Genomic DNA, 21,634 nt, shown 5'->3' on the forward strand with positions numbered 1-21,634 from the left:
CATAATGATGTTCAGACAGAACAAGCTCCTTAGTCGTATTCTCTGCATTTCTTTGCAGAATGGAATAATCTTCCATTTGAAAGGCAGGGTTCATATGAAGCAATTTCCATACCGCCTGTAGCAACTGAAGAGAAATGAAGAGCAGCAAAGAGCTCAGACCTAACAACCAGACTATTTAAAAATACAGAAACGAATAGGAGCTCTGGCAAAGTGAGTAGGGGAAGCCTCACACAGCAGCTCTTTCTCTGAGGACTAAATGGCACTGTGAACAAGACAAAAGCAGGAGAGGTTGATTTCATAGAAATCTAGACATGAGGAATGTCTTAACCATGGAAGGTCTGGCATGCTAGAGGAAGAAAGGGTGATCTCCCCCAGGGTAGGTTTGCTTCAGCATCATTGGGAGGTCCTCAACGCCGAGACCTCGGAGCTACTCAGAGCTCTTTCCTTTCCCCAGCCTCGCTTGTCCTTTTCCACAGATACGCACAGTTTTTCTTTTCTCCCTCTCACACATACATCCGTGCACATTTTTGGGAGATTCCTACAAAAGACTCCACCCAGGAGCATGTAACTACCAGAGAGTCATACACTGTACCTAACTCACCATCCATTAACATATTTTACATTCAGAAAATATATATAATAGATATATATTTTCCCTTCAGAAGGACGCCAAGGGAAATTAACAACTGAAAGGAGCTAAAGGAGTGTCTGGAAAGTGTGAAAAAAAAACCCCACTCATTACTCATATGCAAGGCAGACTACAAGGAAGCTAACAAGTGAAAAATCTTGCATTTCCACAACCAGCTTGCTCGCAGCTCACATCAGCTAAAATTAGCAGCCTATTGCATTTACTACACGCGTGTAGGTATGCCTCTTGAATTAGCTAGCTCGTTAGCTCAGCATCCTCCCACCACAGCTTGTTCTGGCCTCAGATTTTAGAAACTTGCAAGAAATCCTTCTATTCATTAAAGCAGGGTCAAGCTCAAAATGTTACTGCATCTGAAAACATAGCCACTGATTTAACAACGCACTGTACCGTGATTTGGAATAGCTGCTTTCCATTTACTATCAGGAAGATGCTTTTTCAACAATTGTTTTACCAAGTTAATTTGTATAATGTCCCTTTGAAAATGATACGTGCAGGTTGGAAACTCTGTTGCTGAACTGCCACTTAAAAAAATCTGCCATACTTGTCAGAAAAAGTCAAAATACGATTACTTTAGCATTCCATTAATGCTTTAACCAAGTTCTCGTAATAGCTCCGGAAGATGAAATGTTCACTTTGAAACTGTAAATCTGTTTGTCTGCCTGTCAAAACAATACCAGTTCTTGCTGTGTCTAGCACCAGCAGTGGATTTACCGAGCAGATTTCAGCTGCTAGTAGTCTAAATGAAATGTACTAACCAAAGAAAATTAAAATAGAAATAACAGATACAGACATTGACTCACAACCCAGGAGAGGTTTACAGGAGCCAGAAACCTTCTGTGGGCTAAGCCCATATTCTAAAGCTGTTTCTCAGGGCAAAGAACATGTAAACATCTCAATGTTTATCAGTTTGCCCCCACTGGTAAAATGAGGACATTAAAATGTACTTAACTATTAAAGACAAAAGCAACGAAAAATGAGGTTAAATTATATCAGAGACTATTCCTGCTCCCACAGAAGCCAGGGGAGTTTTCTCCCTGTCCTTCATGGGCATAAAACCCTGCACTGAATGTGCCTGAAGACAGAAAGAACCTTTCAAGTTGTCATTGTTATTAGCTGCATGCAGCGTTCCCTCAATGTGAAAGCACCAGAGACTAAGAAAAAATGGGACTTCATGAAAATATGAGATCTTGCATGACATGAGCTACAGACATGAATAGTTCCTGCATTAAGCCAATCATGGCTGCCTGAGCTGCTGTAAATATTTTAGGAAGATAATTCAGTCTTCATTTAAAGCCTTATAGTTTGACGTACACAGAACAATTTAAATACATTACCTTGCAGACACATGTATTGACATACTTTAATGTAGATACAAACACTTTATGAAATCAGACATCAAGAAAATGCACAACAGAATTGCATGAAATATCACTGTTAGCTTGTAGCGTTGAACATTTGGAAGGTAAAAGGTAGCTCTGATGTATGTCAACAGAAAAATAAAGACGCAAGCTAATCCTCTCACCAGCATTAAGTAGCAAACAGGACACTACTGTAACTTGAAATTTCTGAAGATTATATACTTCCCTTTAGAGTTACTGTATTTCTAGCCCATATGGTTGCTGAAGATAAGGATGGAAAGATGAAAGGAATAAAATGAAACTTTGGATCTTGGTTATATGTCTTGCCCCAAAAGTAAGGCACAGTTTCCTAAAAATACAAAATGGAAAGAAAATGTTTTGGATGAATGATAGTACATGGGTACCACAGCAGCAAAGAATCCAGAAAGCTCACATGCTTGCAAACCTACAGGAAAAACTCAGGGAAACATCTGTGGAGGATGAGGTCACTCTAAGCTGGTGAAACAAAATGCTTAATTGGTTTGGTACCCCATTTCCAGATTTTTGTTTGATCTCTCCCCTTCTGATTTAATTTCCTTTTTCCCTTGAACACCGGGACGAAAGAATATCGTATTGACCGCAGCTGATGACCTAGGGAGGAGGGTAGATCACCAGCATGCCGTGGCTCCCACCTGCTTTTGGCTGGTGGAGGTGCAGCGGCAGGAAACAGGATTGGGAGTGTCTGCGGGGAGGGGAGAGGGGGAAGGGACCTGGCCACTCCTCTAAGGCCAGATGGTGGGCCGATGAGGGTCATCTGTAAGCTGGGACGTGGCAACATAAAAGGGCATGGATCTTTAAGTTAGGACTTACGCAACATTTTGTTTATCTAGGGAGAATGCTGGTATATTTATAATAATGTATTTGAAACTCCCTCTATCATTTTGTCAATAACGTGCATTCATTTAACAACGGGGATGATAAGGTAGGGAGGGTTTGGAAGGACTTAGAAGATACAAAATATGTCTGCCATGAATCTGCAGCAGAACCTACGTTTTTGAACTAAAGTCTCACGCTTCCGTTTACAATGACCAACTTCCTCACCTAAATCTCAGTGCCACTGAATTTACTAGAAAAGTAATATTCTGGTTAGAAGAAACAGCAGATGGGCAAACAAGGTAAAGGGCATTTAATTTCAGCTGCCTCTCCTCCATGCCAACACACAACTTTGAAGGGACTGTAAGTGTGGGAGGGAAACATATGTGCATGTGGATTGTGCATCTCAAAGAATACTTGCTGCTGGAATGCAATCTCTCCCTTCTTTACTCTTTCTTTCCACACAAAGGGTGCTTCCACACAGTTACACGTGGAGATAAGCTGGTGAATGGAGAGTCTCAGTCCTGTGAGAAAACCGCAACTGTAGCGCCACTCCACCAAATGCCGTGCCAACCTTAAGGCCTCAGAGACAGATTAGTACCCACTGAAAGTGCAGATGGAGGCTTTAAGTGGCCCTGTGACAGAGGCTGGAAACAAAGGTATTTTTCAACATCATCCCAGAAGCTGCTTCGACCTTGCTGGAATCCAAACCAGGGCTTTGAATGGTTCTGTCTTGGTGGTTTCTCAGCAAATACTGACAGAGCCTGCTGCCATTTAAACAAACACTGATCAAGTCAGACAAAATTCTTGGACCTGCCAACAATGTTTCTGTATCTAAGGATGCAAATGAAGAGGGCACCACTAATATCGAAGCATGAGACTCTGGAAAGAGAACTGATCCTAGTGAAATTCTGATACTGTCTTAGGGAGAAACTTGTGGTACCTCTATCGTCAAGATAAATCTGTCACAACAGCTTGGAATTCTGAAGAGGTGAGAGAAATCCACCTTCACAGACCAAGAAGTGAGCAGCTGTGTGGACATGCAGCATCTCCAGCAGCAGGCAAGAAACTGAAAATGCTCTTTAAGGAATGTGAAAGTGATGGAGCGAGAAAGTATAGCAACTTGGTTGATAGGCAAATGACAGACTCAAATAGGTGCTAAACAGACCTTAACACAGTTTAAAGACAAACCTGATCCCTTCAGCCTACGTGGGTACTCCAAAAGGAGTACTCACCCTATCAGAATTTATAAACTGGAGGGGACCAACATAACACACTGATCTGAAACTTAACTGACAGCTTATTCTGCTCTGCTATTTACAACATCATCTTTTCTGGGGGTGAGACCAGGAGTGCTGTAACAAAGAGCCACTGGAACACGAATCCTGGTCCATGCTACTGAGTGTAAACCTTGAAGGAAAGTTGGTGTACAAGAGGTAAATCTTCCCATGCTTTGTCTGAGTAAAGTCAGCTGCAACTGTTGAGGCAGCAGGATAATACAAGGCCCATGACCTGTAATAAGATAAGTTGAAAACAGGCTTCTCCTTGAAGCTAGACAGAGATACCTGCCAGTCCTGGGAAGAGATCAGGAGAGGAGACTGGCAGATGTCTACATGCCATACTGGAAGTCTGAGTTCAGGATGGATTTTCTATATTGCATACAGGTTGCAGTGACAATCAGTAAACTGTTTAAAATTTTACCTATTGAAGAAATAGGTGCAGACAGTCTACCCATCTCCCTCTCCCCTGCATGTGCTGATTTTGGCTGGGATAGAGTTAATTTTCTTCATAGTAGCTAGTATGGGGCTGCGTTTTAGACTTGTGCTAGAAACAGTGTTGATAACACAGAGATGTTTTAGCTATTGCTGAGCAGGGCTTACAGAGAGTCAAGGCCTTTTCTGCCTCTGACCCCACCCCGCCAGCAGGCTGGGGGTGCACAAAAAGCTGGGAGGGGACACAGCTGGGACAGCTGACCCCAACCAACCAAAGGGATATTCCATACCATATGATGCCATGCTCAACAATAAAAGCTGGGAGAAAGAGGAGGAAGGGTCGATGTTCGGAGCATTGGTGTTTGTCTTCCCAAGTAACCGTTACACGTGATGAAGCCCTGCTTTCCTGGAGATGGCTGAACACCTGCCTGCCCATGGTAAGCAGTGAATGAATTCCTTGTTTTGCTTTGCTTGTGTGTGTGGCTTTTGGTTTACCTATTAAATAATCTTTATCTCAACCCCCAAGTTTTCTCACTTTCAGCCTTCTGATTCTCTCCCCCATCCTAACGGGGGGAGGAGTGAGCGAGCGGCTGGGTGGGGCTTAGCTGCTGGCTGGGGTTAAACCATGACACTGCAGAAAGTCAAAAACTTGAGTAGAAGTTCAAACAAGAACAGCAGGTTATTCAGGGATGAATTCATACCTGATAAACAACTATGACAGTCTGCAAGTCTAAACTGCAATGAGGCTGAGGAACACACGTGTGTCCCCAGACCACCTTATACTCTGAGGACACAGCAATCTCCATGACTGTGAAGTAGAATAAGGAAATCCATCTTCCATCTGATCTAGCCGTTTATCATTGTTCCTTTTGCCTGTGACATGGCAAGAAGCAGTTATCTGAAATTACGTAGTTCAGTCCAGAATAGTACTCCTAACAGGCAGAGAGACCCCAGGATTTGTGGGCAATGCAGAGTATACATCAGGCCATGAGATGGTTCTTTTGCAGATCTGCCACCCACTTTATGGCAAATCTTGGTGTTGCTGGAGTTTGTCACCAACTTTAGTTCCCTGAACAGTTTCAGAAGCTGAGATACAGATTTAGGTGGTAGTCTTAGCATCGCTGGTGCCAAGTATGGAGATAACCGGGTTAGTTCCACTAGTCCTAAAGAATGCAATGACAGTGTTGGTGGAGCTGATGTACCTCAGACCCCAACTGCTGTGATAGGCAGAGAACTGCTGCAACAGATAAAGAAGAAAACAAATGCTTACAGCGCTTCATATTGGCCTTCAGTGGCTGAACTGGTTCTGGGGATGACCAAATCAGAAGCCTCTGTGGTAATCACAAGGATCTGAGAGGACTTGACTTTACCAGTCTGGAAGGGAGAAGACAGAGAGACTTTCTTGGGATGGCTTTCTTAGGAGGATGGCCAGTGGTAGATCAAACACAAAGCAGTCAAATTCAGCTGACTGCCCTTGGGCCCATGATACCCACTGGGTCCTGCATCAGAGAAAGCTTTCACTGCCTTCTCAAGGAGAAATTTTCTGAAGTTCAAGCTCACCATCCCTTCCAGGTTTTAAAGAACACCACATGGACCACTCGCTGGGAGCAAGACCTTCTCTGTCACATTAATGAAACCCTGTACATGTGTCAGAAGATGAAATTCAACCCCAAAGCTAGGGCACACCCAGGGCATAAAACAGCCTTGAGAGATATCGTCAAAGCTAAAGAGAAGCACAGCTTGAAAATTCATAGCAGCAACTGGGCAGTTGAGAGAAAATTAAATGACACAAGAATTATCCACCTTACACACTCACTGAGCAGGAAGGTGAGTATGGCCCCTAATGAACATATTTCTGGTCTCAAGTGGCAGGCCATGTGAATATTCATAATCGGAATGTATTTGTGGACTATCACTCCAAAAAATAGAAAAGTAGGTCTTCCAGTTGCAACTTGATACTAAAAAACCAAAGTCCACAAACCTGAAAACTATGTCTGCTCATTTACCGTCTCCTCTGCTTAATAGAGAGCTATTGAAATTTGCACTTAATTGGATTACTACAGCTAATGGCAAATGAGGTCTTAAATACATATCTTTTTGTAGTCAATTAAATCTAACTTAAATCCCACACATGTCTAAAGTTATGACTGATCAGTGCACAATGCTAGTTAGCAGAAACCCAGCATGATTAAACTTAAGAAAAATTCCTTCCTGCAAATATGCTGTGCCACTGACAGCTCCACTACTGACAGAGCAGTAGTTAACGTATGATAAATTCCACAAAATTACACTCCCTATTCATTTCAGAGAGGAAATAAACAAATGTAAAGTGATCTAGATGAACTGAAAGGCAAAATAAATTAACAAAGAGGAAAAATATATAACCATATTTCACGTGAATCTGTATACGCTGGATTGTGATTTAAAATAACTTATGTGAATATGTGCACATTTTTGTTTACTTGTTTAGATCAAAACATATATTTTCTTTTTCTCAGTGGCCTTCAGACTCTAAAGCTTCAAACAAATTTTTGTTTACTTCATATGACCAAGAAATCTATCTATTCAGACATTTAAGAGATTAAAAAAAACTTCTAAAAAGGCAGAGGACATTTTTCATTTCAGAAGAGTACCCTTATTATCTCAGTTATTTCTATGTCATTTTTCTATGTAAAAATTTATTTTTCAATTGCCAGCCACATGAATTTAGATTAGGAGTCAAAAATTAAGCAATGATGTCTTGACTTCTGAGATGCTGAAAGCCAAGCGCTACCATCATGTCAATCTTTGAAACTCCACCCTTTTCAGAGTATATCATTAAGTTTACACTAGAGAAGCTGTCTTCCTTCGTGCAAAAGTGTTACTGGGCCACATGTGAGAACAAACGCCTGAAAGCAGAGGTTAGCTCATCTTTAGTTTGAACGTGTCCATCACAAAAAAAATAATCCAGACCAATATTATTTCTGGAAGACCAACAGCAACAAGAGCAGACAGCAATCCTTTACATGCCAGTTTTTTAACATTTGGATGACAATACTACTTATCCATGATCCACTAAAAAATATGTCCAAACTATCTAGTAGAAAGTCTAGTTTGTTGAAAAGTCTTTGGAAATGTTTGAAGGACTGCTACTGCTGTCTAGCCATATTTTTTTTTTTCCCCTCTTCCATCTTCTACAAGTATGTAGAGCAACATCACAGTCCTGGTGCTCGTATGAGACAGTTTGTATCAAACCTTCCCTTGAAAAACTAAACCAGTCATGAGTTCAGAGAAAAGAAAGCTGAGCAGGACATAGACAAAGTTCATAAAATCATGAAGGCAGTGGATAAGCTGAATGTATAGCTGCTATTTAACAAATCACACAACACTTGAACTGGGGGAGACGTGTTGAACCTAGTTGGAAATCAAGAAAAAAAGGCAAAATAATGTACTTTTGTATGTTATTGTTAGTGAATTTCTGCAGTTTGCTGCCAGACTATGCTGGATGCAGACAGCATTTAATCAAAAGGATTCATTGATAACAGGTCAAAAAATGTCTAGATACTAAAGGGACGATGCAAACATCCCTAATCCAATGTCTGTGCACTGCATGAGGGGAATGGACTGCAGAAAGTGGCCAGGCTTATGTGCTGTCCTTAAATAGTACATCCCATTGTCCGTATTGAAAGCAAGATGCTTGGCCAGATTGACCCTGCTGAGATCCGCTCGGGTATTTCTTATGCTCTCTAATCTTCAAAAAGTTTTGAAGTTCATTGTTTCAAAAGATAATAAACTTTTATTCCAGGACACAGCATCAACAATTTACAATGGTGTTCACAGATGTGTCACAGGCCAGAAGGACAACAAGAGGTGAATGCCTACCCAGAACAAAACAAAGCACTGACACGTGCTTCTGTTAGAGCAAAATATCTCAAGACAAATCCAGCAGCCCGAGAGGGGCAAAGCTGCTGTTGCTCCATGCCCCCAGGTCCAACCAGTAGCGAGACTGAACATGGTTTTCCAACAGGCACATGCACACAGAGCACACATATACACCACATATATACATACATATACATATACATGGCTGGACATACAGATGCCAGAGAGATGCTCAGAGCGCTCACACCAACACTAATGGCCTCACCCTGCTCCCCACTCTGGCTGAGCAGGATGAAAGTCTGTTAATGGGAATCCAGATATGTGTCCAAGGTGGACCTCTCCAGCAGCTGGGCTCACTCAGTCTGCCCAGCAGCTGCTGCTGGATCCCAGTCTCCCTAGTTGCTGTCACTTGGACATGTGAGCCCTTGAGGTTGCAGGGAGGCAGGCAGGGAGGTGCACTGCCCCTCCCCCCGCCGAGCTGTCCAGGACTCCTCCCCTGTTCCCAATACCCACCCCTCTGTGCTCTCACCCTACAGACACGCAGCTGCTCTCCTACCCAGGGAGACCTTTAGAGACCTCCAAACCCATCCTGGCCCACAGCCCACTTCGCCTACTTGCTATCTCATCCAGCTTGATCCCTGCTAACAATCACGCGCTCACCCACACACCTGCACTCATTCCAGTTGCTGCACCACAGGCGCCCATACACATAGCGAGTAAAGACTCCCTCACTGGAAAACAGTTGAAGGTGGAGTTTAATGAGAAGACAGGGCAGACTGTGCTGGTCAGGAGCAGGGCATTGTGAGACAAGCAACCTGTCCAGTCCCTGCTAACATTCAAACAGACCCTCTTATTTTGTTATCCCTCTGCTTCCCACATTTGTTCCTCCCCATGTCACCTAAATCCCTCCCTTTTCCCACCTTCGGTTCCTCCCCGTGGCATCCCATAATAAGTCCTCTGCAATCCCCAAAGGCTCTTCCCCTGCATCCCCCAACGTGTCCCACGCCCTCAGCTAGCAATGCCCTTAGCCCAAAAAGCAACCCAGAGAGCTGCCGCCCATGGCTCATGGTGATGGGTTTTAGGCCTGGACACTGAGGCTCTGCTGGGACAGCCCTGGGAGAGGGCTGGACAAGGTCTCCCTTCCTCTGGGTCCCTATTTGGGTTTCCACCTGCCCCGTGCTCCTCTGGGCTTGTGGACATGGACCTTTCATGGCTCTCCTGTGATGGGCCCAGGAGCAGCCCATCAAGGTACTGTTTGGGTGCCCCCCACCAATGTCCCTCTGAGCTCCTGTGTGGGTGTGCAGATGAGCTTTATCACACAACCAAACAGGTACCACTGCAGTCAGCCAGCCTTGAAATGCAATGACTTCCCACTAGCTTTCTAAGCTCTAACACACAGATTGAATCTGTCACAGGTCATCTGTTTCTTAAAATAACCTGTGATCATCAATCCCCCTTCAGCATCTGTTAGAAATCATCACATATTGCTTGTCATAAACCAAATATGGTTATTAGTGATTAGGTAGATCATATAATGAACCAAACGGTTAGCACAGGCTGTAGTCAGTAACTTGTGCACACCCCTAATGCGAGAGCTTCAGCGTTCTCATCAAGGTCAACACAGCTACTCAAGCGGTTAAAACAAAGCATTTGTGTCTCAGCAAAATTGGGGCGTTACAGATCACAGTCCCTGATCTGCAGACAGACATGCCCGCAGCCTCATCCAGCGCCCAGCCCAGTGGAGTCTTTTCACTGATGCAGCAAGGCTTTAGATCAGGCTCTGGAATTGCAGTGCATTTTTTTTTCTATTTAATTTTTTGGGTTTGTTTATTACCTCTCTGTTGGTCTTCTGTTCCATTAAGTTGTTTTTGTGCTTCTTCAATTTTGTCTGCAAGAAAGAGAAGTCATTATTAAAATACGTATGTAAAAAAAAATCAAGATTTTATAAAGTCATTTACTGAAATCTGTTTTGAACTATCTGTTTATATTTAGGAGTGATACCATTCACACGTAAATATGCAGTACATTATGAGTAATACAGCAATATAAAATTTTATCATGTTTTACCAGCAAGGCTATTGACATGTTAAATTGCACGGAACAGCAGAAAGAAAAGCACTGGTGTTGGATCTGCAGTCATCAGCTAATCCTGCCATAGTTTCGTACCATCTGTAATAATTTATGCAGTCAGGGGACTCTTCAGAATAGGTATTATGGTGCACTACAGAGGATTTTAATACGTTTTTGAAAAATACTGTTAGAACAAGACAATGCGGCATTAGACATGGATACAAAGAGCAAACAGGATTTGCTACGTGAAGCAACAGAGCCAATACTGTCACATGGGAGTAGCGGGGGGTGAGCAGTAGCCCCATGCTTATTCCTCTGTGAAACTACCCGAAATTCATACAGATGCAGCAGGAGCAAAAAGAGACCTCGAGTCTTTACTCTCGCCCTGTTCGTAGCAGATCGCCTGCTGCCCCCAAACACATCAGTGTTGGGAAGCAAGCTCCGTTTCTGCTGCTGTTGCACAGAAGATCCTGCGGGAAGGGGGCAACCTCGTTCTGCACAGGTGTGCGTTTGCATGTGCAGAGCGAGAAACAAGAAAAGGGGCAACTGGAATGAATAAAGACTTGAGACCAATTCGTTTTTGGTAGCAAACAGTCCTCTGAGCAGCCTCAGGATAAAAGATTGTGTTGATAAGAAGCAACGGCACTGGGAGAGGCTGAGGTCCACACTGAACTATGGCCTGACCAAGCAAGATCTGAGCTTGGAGCATGGCTTTCAGATATAACGAATCACTTCCAAAATACCTGTGAAAGCTTTTCTTTTTCCTGGGGGGAGGAGGGACAATTTTTATAAAATTAAATTGAAAGAATACAACATAACTGGATTCACCCTAACATCTCCAACTGTACTGGTACAACCAGCGACATACCAGACTTCTTGGCTGCTGAAAGTAGAAGGAGCAGGACAGATCTGTAAAGTCCTCACCTCTTTCTTCACAAGCATGGCGGCTGTTACTCGGTCTGACTTTTACTTGCTGTTCCTACCCAACACAGGGTTTCTAGAATATGGCCCTTTCTTCAAGAGACTTTTAAATCAGTGGGCTTAAATGACTTCTATAATATTTATGAGCTGAACCACTCAAGTATGTTGGAACAATTTGTTCACAGTTGAAGTCTGAAATTGTTTTCCAATTATTTTATCAGCAGAGCCAAAAATTATAACTGAAACAAACCCTTCTTGCAGATTTTAAGACAGAGTTTTGTTCATCTCACTCCAGTTCTCCATTTCACAGAATCACAGACTGGTAGGGGTTGGAAGGGACCTCTGGAGATCACGTTGTCCAACCCCCCTGCTTGAACAGGGACACCCAGAGCAGGGGCTACAGGAACGCGTCCAGGCAGGTTTTGAGTGTCTCCAGGGACGGAGACACCACAGCCTCCCTGGGCAGCCTGTGCCACTGCTCTGGCAGCCTCACAGGAGAGAAGTTTTTCCTCATATTCAGGTGGAACTTCCTGTGTTCCAACCTGTGCCCATTGGCCCTTGTCCTGTCACTGGGCACCACTGAAAAGAGTCCAGCCCCATCCTCTTGACATCCCCCTTTCAGATATTTATAAGCATTGACGAGATCCCCCCTCAGTCTTCCCTTCTCCAGGCTAAGCAAACCCAGGTCTCTCAGCCTTTCCTCACAATTGAGGTCCCTGATCATCTTCGAAGCTCTCTGCTGGACACGCTCAAGCAGTTCCCTGTCTGTCTTAAACTGGGGGGGCCCAGAACTGGACACAGTACTCCAGATAGGGCCTCACTAGGGCAGAGTAGAGGGGGAGGACAACCTCCCTCGACCTGCTCGCCACACTCCTTTTAATGCACCCCAGGAAAGCGTTGGCTGTCTTGGCCACAAGGGCACATTGACGGGCTCATGGTCAACTTGCTGTCCACCAGCACTCCCAGGTCCTCGTTTCTGCCTTTCAAAACTAGTACCAGCCTTCCTCACTAAAGCTCAATCATTTCTCTCCTGTATGTTGTCCCAGAGAATGCACCAAAAACATCTCACAAGGATGCTAACAGGGCAGACTCCCAGAGCTGGACTGAATGAAGCTGCTAATCAGAAAGACTACCACCACAGTTTTAAAAGCCAAACCTCTTCCTTCTTCCTCTAAGGTTAGCAAGACATGCATATATATTTAAAGTGAAGTTTTATACACAGTTCTCTTTCGTACTGACTTACTGGCTGCTGAAGACAAACACAAGCAACTCAAACAGAACAACCCTTCGTTAGCTCTTTACCAACCCAGTTACGCAGGCTTCCTTTAAACAATGAAGACTTGATATTTAATGTCTTCCCAGATTTCAGCTACAGCTAAAATACTGTATGTATCTACACATTTTTGTATAGGAAGGGCTGTAAATAACGATTTCTAACAAAAACAAGAGGAAACACAAACAAAGCACCTGTTATATACATGTGCCACTAAGGTTATTAGAGAAAAGCTATCTAACAATCTTATACTGTTTTCCCACAGGTTACTGCTTTACAGAAAGGTGATGGAATACACAACTTACAAAGCTGCATGACAGCTGATTGAATACATGGACACAGAGGAAAATTAAACATCAACAAATTAGCCCTGTAATTGGAGCTGTAAGATTTACCAAAAAGCAACAAGCAATCAAAACCATAGACTGGCCATCAAACTCATTTCCACTCTCTTTAGAGATATACCTAATGCACAAGGTATGCTGTTTGTCTCGAGACGATGTAAAAGATTTGTCACCAAAATTTATACTTAAGTACACAGACAACTGCAGTTTCATTATTAAAAGAATTATCTGCATATTTCACATAAAGGCTACAATAAACGTATGCATTTAAATTCACGAACTTCCTACTTTATGGAGAAAAATTAATTAAGTATTTTGGAAGCATGCTACATTAGATTGCCAGAAAGATTAAATGCTTTGATGTCCTTAGCTGAATTCTTTCTCTCTTATTTAAAACAAACAAACAACAACAACAAATTGAGTTCTTATCAGAAATTCCCAACCACTTCTTTGTCAGACTGTAATCCCAAACAAAGAAACACAGATAACAGAAATAATAACTAGGTAAACATATGCTTGGTGCACAGCCAGAAAGTCTTCTGCACTTCCTGCATCTCCTGAAATGTTTCACCAATGAATTACATTTGTTGCATGTATGTCTTCCTACCGATGGAGGCATCTCTGTGCAGAACACCTCTGAGCATCGTGAACGCTGAAAAAAATTCAATGATGGTTCTGGAAACTGAGACACGGATTTTGACTGTAAATGAAGCACGGGTATCAGCATGGGTCTGCCTGCTAAACGTTTCACTGAGGACTTAATCCTCGTAATGACCCACACCACACAGCTACCCGCTCTTCTTATTCACCCAAGGCGTGTTTAACACCGTTGAACAAAATTTGTGGCAGCTGCTTCCCAGCCTGCTGCGTTTTACAGCTACAGATCCTATATGGGTGACTACTTCACAAACCACTGTGTTCCAGGCTTGAAGGAAAAACTGGGTTATCCCAAACCGCCGTGGATCAGGCGGGAAGAGCAGGCTGTGAACCCCTCACCCCAGTGACACCGAAGTGCGGCCTCCCTGGTTCTTCCGACAACTCCCACGTATGCCAACAATAACTTGCTAACTCACATCAAGTTTATATTATCCAGTCACTTCCTTCTCCTTTGTCTCATTAAATGAGCCTTACACGAAACATTTTGAGGCAAATTATTTCAGATGATGTACCGTATTCTTTCATAATATTATAGATTACCTAACAGTACACACCTTTGAAAACTCCTTAGAAGCAAAAATACATTACACAAAAATCATCTGCAAAACCCAGGAAGAACTGAAAATCGCAAAGTCTGCTATTAATTGCAAATAACATTATCCAACTCCCACTCGATCTAGTATTATTTCAGATTTAAACCTGTGATACTGAAGATCCTGTCTAATCTGAAAACTTTACAAAGGAAACATTTTTTTATCACTGGAATTTTATTTACTTCTACTAGGACAAGAGAAAGTAATTTAACTAACAGAAATTTCTAATACATGGCAGGCACAGCACCTCTTTATTTCCCATAAACCGACATAAGAGTACATATCGTGTGACTGCTTTATTGTAAGACCTATCCTAATATCCCCAGCCTTTGGCAGACAGCCTTCTGGAGCAGCACGTGTCCAGAACCAAACGATGACTGTGACAGACACTCTCATTTAAGATGGGACACTTCTCACTAAGTGCTTATTAGAGGGGGAAAGCAGAATAACAACAGGAGAGGAAATCTTCACATGCACAGCTCTCTAGAGAAGAGACTCCATATCACAGCAGTGTCACAAGCCATGGAGCCAGCTCTTGGTCATCCCAGGCAGGTGCATACCACAAAAAAAAACAGACCACAGGTAACATCATATAATAGTTTTTTATATATATATTCACACACACAGATACACACACACACATATATGTGCGTACGTGTGTGCATGTGTGTAAAATAAAATGAAACAACACGGGTGCAGCGCTTTTCTTACTCCAGTATTAAACCTTTTCACATTATTGTCCAACACAATCCTCCCAGCAGGTATCCGTTGCGTGGAAGTATCATCAAATTCCTTGGGGCTTTAAATATGTAATGTAACTGTGCTTTTTAGGAATGCAAGGAAGGAGATTGGCACGCAGTATAATATGCTTCTTGTTTTACATGCCTCCTGCTGTGATAGATCATTAAAGGGGTATCAACAGCCTGAGTTAGATATGGTGGTGCTGTGGTGGGTTTCTAAATGAAAAAATAAATCAGATTTTTCACCAGCTTTACATTCTCCATTTTTTATCTTCTCTGAGGGAGATAACTTCACGGATTTTAATTATACCACAAATAAAATGTAGTTTATAAAGATCTGTACTCTTTTTTTTTTTAAAGATATCAGCATATCAACATATGCAAACCTGAACAGGTTTATGTGTATTAGAAATGCATTAGGAATTTTCAAGAAAACCTTTAAAGGCTTTCTTTATATGGTCAGTTAAGGAAGAAAAAGAAAGGTTTAGGGATTTCAGCAAGGAAAGCAGAAATACCAAAAAGTGTGAGGTCTGCAAAATATGAAACCAGTAACTTTTGACAGCAATTTAAGCTGGAACAAAAGAAATCTTCCATTTGTGGGTTTACTTGTGGGGTTTGTTTTGGTTTTGTTTTTGAAAGCACACAAGAAAATACCTCTCTTTTTCGGTCACGAAAGTGAGTCTCCATGCCAGTGTAATGAGATGACTTTGTCCTGCTGAGCAAGTCACCCTGTACAGTGAGAATGTCCCCACAGAGCAGTGGAGCAGCAGTCGCTGAGGAGGACTACTTCTAAGCCACCAGGAAAGCTTACATGGGGGTGGTAGGTGGGAAATGTTCATTAAACTTAAGCAAAACACCCAAATATGAATGTCTTTCACTGTACCTATTTGTATGTTCTTGTTTCACTGTAAAAAGGCTTTTTTTTTGGTTTTGGCTCCTTGATGAACATGCAAAACTGCTTTAAAACAATAGAAAGGGCTTTGGTTGTTGTTTTTTTTTAATATCCTGTTTATGGATAAGTGGAAAATTAGCAGATTTACACCATATTGGATGCTAAGAACAGGCTACTTCATTAAAACTTTAAAAAATATGAGTTCATATCTTGCCTGAAAGGGTAGAGTTTTATGTTCAAATATTTAACCAAAACAGCTGGAAGGAAAATGTCAGTATTTTTTTCCCCTTTCAGTTAAAGGCAAGAACAACTCCCAGGCCTTATGCCTGAGGCATCCTAAAAATAACTCCAGCAAAACAGCTTCAGATGACAACAGTTTTTCTTGTTGCTTTCTCAAAAAACTCTTACCTTACTCCATCAGAAGACATGTGAAGAGTAATTTTAAAAATCACTTTGCGTGTTTTCCAGTGGACACAAAGATATTGCTTTAATTGTATTTTCTTGCATTAATCATCTAGATCACTAGCAGAGAACATTCCTCAGCTGAAGTGCATTAACGCAATCACACTATATGCGTTCGGAAGCGTTACATTACCGAAAACAGCATCATAGGCGGGTTTTCTGGGTTTTTTTTTTGGGGGTGGGGGGTGGGGGGGTGGGGCCGGGGAGGCACAGCTTGAGAAAACCACTGATGAAAGTTCAAAACACTGCATTTCCCATCGCTACTTACATTCAGAGAGCAAGTGAAACGAGGCTGAGACCCTGTGTGGAAATCCCCATCTTCTCACTATTGAAACCCACCAGGCTAATGCACCAGAAACAAAGGGCTTTGCACTTCACTGGATGACAAGTGTTTCTGAAAGCGTCAGAAGACCACCACAAATAAATTAATACAAATTTAAAAAATTTTAAATTTTTAAAAATGCCCTGAGCACTAGACAGGTAGTGCAGACGAGCACGGCATATGACGAAGAGCTCGGATTTGACATGGAGGGACCTGAGCCCACCCCCACGCCCCACTGGAACCATTTCACACCTCCCCCAGAGGGAAGCCTCGTGCATCGGTGCCCACACAGTGCAGGCAGCGGCGGGGCGGGAAGGGCAGCGACACGAAGCTGATGCACCAGGCGAAGCTGATGCAAGCTCAGACTGCCTCCCCGGGTGGCAGGTTCCCCCTGCACCAGAGGCAGCATTTATTCCCAAGGCACCCTGCCTGCAGCAGAGGGCATCCCCAGTGGCTGGGGAGGATGCAGAAGCGCCCGCGCCCCACCACGAGGAGGCTGCGATGCTTGGCTTTCCCCTTTCACTAGGAGGAGGAAAGGGTCTTTACAACCTGCTGAAACAAGAACTCTGTAGTTCTACCACGCTTTTCGGTTAACTGAGATGAATCTGAAGACTTCCCTTAACCAGATAATTAAAAAGAGAAGCAGGGCAGGGGGGAAGCAAGAGTCTCGTCTGTACAAGGAGCCCATTAGGGTAACTGAGAGCGTGGTGCAGCCGGCAGGATGCTGCCTCTTCCTCATCCTCAGGAAGAGCGGAGGCTCAGCAGGCCCCTGCACGCAGGCTTCCCCGCGCAGTGGGAGAGGCTCCAAACCTGAAACCCAGGCGGCAGAGCCGGGGGAGCGGGTCCCGATGCATCCAGGATCACAGTGGGAAAGAGGGATGGCAGCACCAGCCCTCGTTGCAGAAGGAGGGGACCTGGCAGCCAGGAGGTGCAGAGGCTGCCAGACCTGGGCACCTGAGGACGCCTTTGATGGCCCAGAGCTCCCACCGCTGCCTTCCTGCCGCAAAACGAACACCTACGGAGTTGGCAAACAGCAGCAAAAGGCAGTTCACGAAACCCATAGGAGGAGGCACTCTTCTCACTCAAATTTAAATCTACTTTTAATTAGAAACCACTCTTCTGTCCCCATATATTTCCCTTTTCTAATTTAATGAAGAAGTCTCAAGATTAAAAGGAAGAGATCAGATGAGGCAAAAGCAGTCCTTCTGTCTTTATCTTCAATATTACAGTGTGGGAACCTGACACCTTTTGGCATACGGTTTGTTTCTTGGTTTCTCCTTTCCAGTCTGGGGCTTAGAGAATCACAGCACCACGGCTTAGTGGGTTGCCAAACACTGAGCCTGATCGCATGGATGTCGCCAGCCTATCGTAAAAACGAGGTAAAACAGATTAAATCTCAGTTTGTCAAATGCTACCGGGTTTGAAGATTGCTTGTACAGCTGTAAGGGGGTGGGGGAGACCTCCTAAAAATTATGAAATGTTAATTCAAAATTCTTAGCAACTAGTTGGATGATGCAGGAGCAGCTGTCATTTTAAAAACTATCAACTACTTTTTTAAACATTTTAAATGAGACTTAAACATCTTAAAGTGTTCTACTAGTCATTATAACCTTGACTAATGACCTGTTTGATCAGTTTTCAGGAAAATCTTATGCCTTTTCATTTTAATGTCAACTTTGAATGCTCATCAGACTCCCTGCCATATATAATTATTTGCATTTAAAAATGAAAATCCCATGACAGATACTTTACATAACCCCCTTGAAAATAGAAGATAAAAATCCTCCTCCTATTCTTCTTCATTTTCGTTTAAGAAAAAAAGAGGCTTGAATATTTGAAAATGCAATCTGTAATCTGCAGATTAAATTAGCATCAGCAATGAACAGCTATACTGTATATACAATAAAACAGTCAATGGGGAGGCTGCATATAAATTAAATATATAATAGCTTTATCCTTGCCATCACATGTATAGCTTAAGCATGGCAAGGGCTCCTGATGAGGTTTACAAGGTGTATGCGCATAAATTACATAAGCACTTTGCATATGAACCCAAACTCAGTCCCTGTGTCATCCATTTCTGACTGAGGAGCTTTCAATTCTTTTTTTCTGTTTACCTGATTTGAATGTTTATTATGAGGCTTTTAAACTCCTTCAAAACTGAGCACAGGAGGGGGTGAGGAGGATGAGGATTTTTGGATGGCTGTTACTTTACAGATGGATATAGCAAACAGCGAGGCACCTGAGGATAGGCACAGTAGCTGCCAAGCACAAAAATTCAGAAGAGCAGGTGAAGTATCTTCAGAAATATCTCCTGCTTGGCACCTTTTCACCCTGAGTAAGCCTCCGTGCAAGGGTGGCACTTTCCACGGCCAGTCCCTTTCCACCTGCCCCACAAAGCAAGGTGATCCTAGATCCTATGTGTGCTTCTGTGAGCCAGGACCTGTGCCACCAGAGATAATTCATTTACACACTGTTTCCCTCCTGTACCAAAGCACAAACGTGGGTACTGATTGCAGTTACATTTGCATAGCTCCTAATCAGCCATCTAGCACAATAATCACAGCATCGCTATGCTGATGCTACAGCATTGTTCTGCCCCACTGCCAAATTCTAGCTATGCACCTAGGACAAGGTGATTCCTATTACTAAAATCTGCTTAACAATTATTTAACAGCCTCTAGGGCATTCACTGTTCCAGGCTTAATTTTGGCTTTCTGAGTTTTTTTTTCTATACCTAACCTAGCATCGGAGTTAAAAGTTAAAACAAAATATTAAAGCCACAAGTAGCTCTTCCACCACCTTCTAAGTTCACCACCTTCTCCAAGCTCCTGCTATAAGCACCATCATACCTTCTGCACTGAGACAGGTTTCCCTCCCCCTGGTCGGTTTACTGGCCTTTGATCTGATGTCCCCAAGCTGGAAAAAATCATGGTTTTAATTTATTCATTTTTTTTAAAGCCTGACACGGAAATTAAATAAACGCCAGTGAAATACCTGCAAGCATTTGAAAAACAAACAAACAAAACCCCCAACTCTTCCACTCACCAGAACCATATGTAAAAACAACATGTGGAGCATAAAAGATTTCTTTATATTTTCTCAAATACAGATCCCATACCAAAGCAGCAAACATTTGAGCCAGACACTCCCCAGCCAAATAGAGTAAAAACTTTCTATCCATCTTTCTGGTACTCCACAAGCACTCGTCCACAGCTGCAAGGCTGCCGAGGGAGGGCTTGCCCAACACAGAAAGGCACGAAACTGGTTCAACAGGTAGAACGATATCAGAAGCTGGTGTTTCATCATCTGAGACAACAGCGGGAAGGCTTTCTGCAAGTTCTCCAAGGGGTCAAACTGCTCTGTAATTTCTTCTTCTATTTCTGGAGTTCCTCAAATGCTACCGGGTTTGCAAGGCAGAAATCATGGAAGTAGATATATTCAGCATGGAGGAACCTATAGCACCAACAACCCTATTTAAACACAGACTAATTTTCTTGAACTTAACATACACCTTAAAAATTATCTCCTTACTGAAATCCTAAAATCTTGATAGAAATGGTTTACATTATTAGATCTTTAAGAGGACTTTAGATACTGAAGTTCTTATAATTACTGATATTAAGATGAACAATAAACAGTACTGCTGGCTAAGAAAAAAAAAATTTCTGATGACACCAACAAAAAACAAAGCAAAGCAAAAGCCCACAAGTCAAGCCAAAAGTCTAGCCTGACATCTTGCCTCCAGCAGCAGCCAAGAACAGAAGTTGAGGGAAAAGCAGAAGAGGACACGTGGTTAAGTCCAGGACTCTAAAACCATGCAGCTCTGAAGCAAGCTCCAGAAGCTGTATTCGAACGTCACGGGACCCACAGATTATTCCTACATTAGTTTCCCCAAGTGTGCTTTAAATCCATGTGAGCTTTTCACATCTCTCTCCTTCAAACTGCTGGGCCTCATCTACTTAGTCATTCCTTATACAAAAGCTGTTCGATAGATTTATAACCTCTGCAGCTTTTGCAGTACTATTTTACCCTCTTTGGAAGTGGAAGTGAAGAAGGGAGAGAGAATTAGGAGGAAGATGTCAGAATCGATCCCACTATTCAAGAAGGCGGCACACCACAGACGCTACTGTGACATATATGTTTTTCTCTACTACTGCCATAAACATTCCTAATGTTTTATTTGCTTTTTGACAGCTAGTGAGTATACAGTTGACGTCTCCACACAAATATATGACCCCCAGATCTCATGCCCTTGTGTTAACAAGCAACTCAATTTAAATGAGAAGTTAGAATATTTTTCCTGTGGACATCACTTTGCATTTATCCGCACTGAATTTCATTTGCCATTTTGTAATATGGTTGCACAGCAACCTAATGTCATTTTGAAATCCTTTGCATTTTCATTTGCATCTTCATCTTCACCTCCACGGATAACTCCATCAAATCAGCAACACTGCCACTTCACTACGCGTGCTCTTTCTCGGATCACTCAAAAGAACAGGAATCGACAGAGGCACATTTTTATTAACTGTAAAATGGCAGGCAGTGTTCGTCTGCTCAGGAGCAGGTATTGACTGCAAAATGTGTAAATATCAGCCTCTCAATAAAATCTACACACAAGAGATTTTTCTTCTGGGGTGTATCGGGGAGCTCACTCAATACTCTGTCCTTCTTCTTTTAAACCCTGTCCTTATTTCCAACCTGTCTTTAAAACCCAGCCTCCCCAAACACCATCGTCCTTTCACCATGTACCTCAAAGAACGTGCCTCTGGGTCATCACCTCCAGCCACCCTGCCCGCTCCTTCCTCACCAGCTCCTGCCAGCACTGGAGCATCTTCATGTATCATCCGTATGACTGGACCGACTCTTAACACACAGCTGTGGACTTCTTCCAGACCAACGGTCAGCTGCCATTTTATGCTATT

At 42.8% G+C, this 21,634-nt stretch overlaps 1 protein-coding gene across 3 annotated transcripts in view; it reads right to left on the reverse strand.

The window, feature by feature from the left end:
- The window catches only part of HIVEP1 (HIVEP zinc finger 1), a 121,860-nt gene that overhangs the window by 39,716 nt on the left and 60,510 nt on the right, over nt 1-21,634 (reverse strand). For 2 of the 3 annotated variants that reach the window (XM_075084053.1, XM_075084052.1), the window contains exon 3: nt 10,267-10,320. In XM_075084053.1, the coding sequence (XP_074940154.1) occupies nt 10,267-10,320 (54 nt within the window). Of the gene's footprint in view, nt 1-5,841; nt 5,946-10,266; nt 10,321-21,634 lie in introns of all 3 variants that reach the window. The other variant, XM_075084054.1, reaches the window with a different exon arrangement.

This window comes from Phalacrocorax aristotelis, chromosome 2 (assembly GCF_949628215.1).
Source record: "Phalacrocorax aristotelis chromosome 2, bGulAri2.1, whole genome shotgun sequence".
Classification (NCBI taxonomy): domain Eukaryota; kingdom Metazoa; phylum Chordata; class Aves; order Suliformes; family Phalacrocoracidae; genus Phalacrocorax; species Phalacrocorax aristotelis.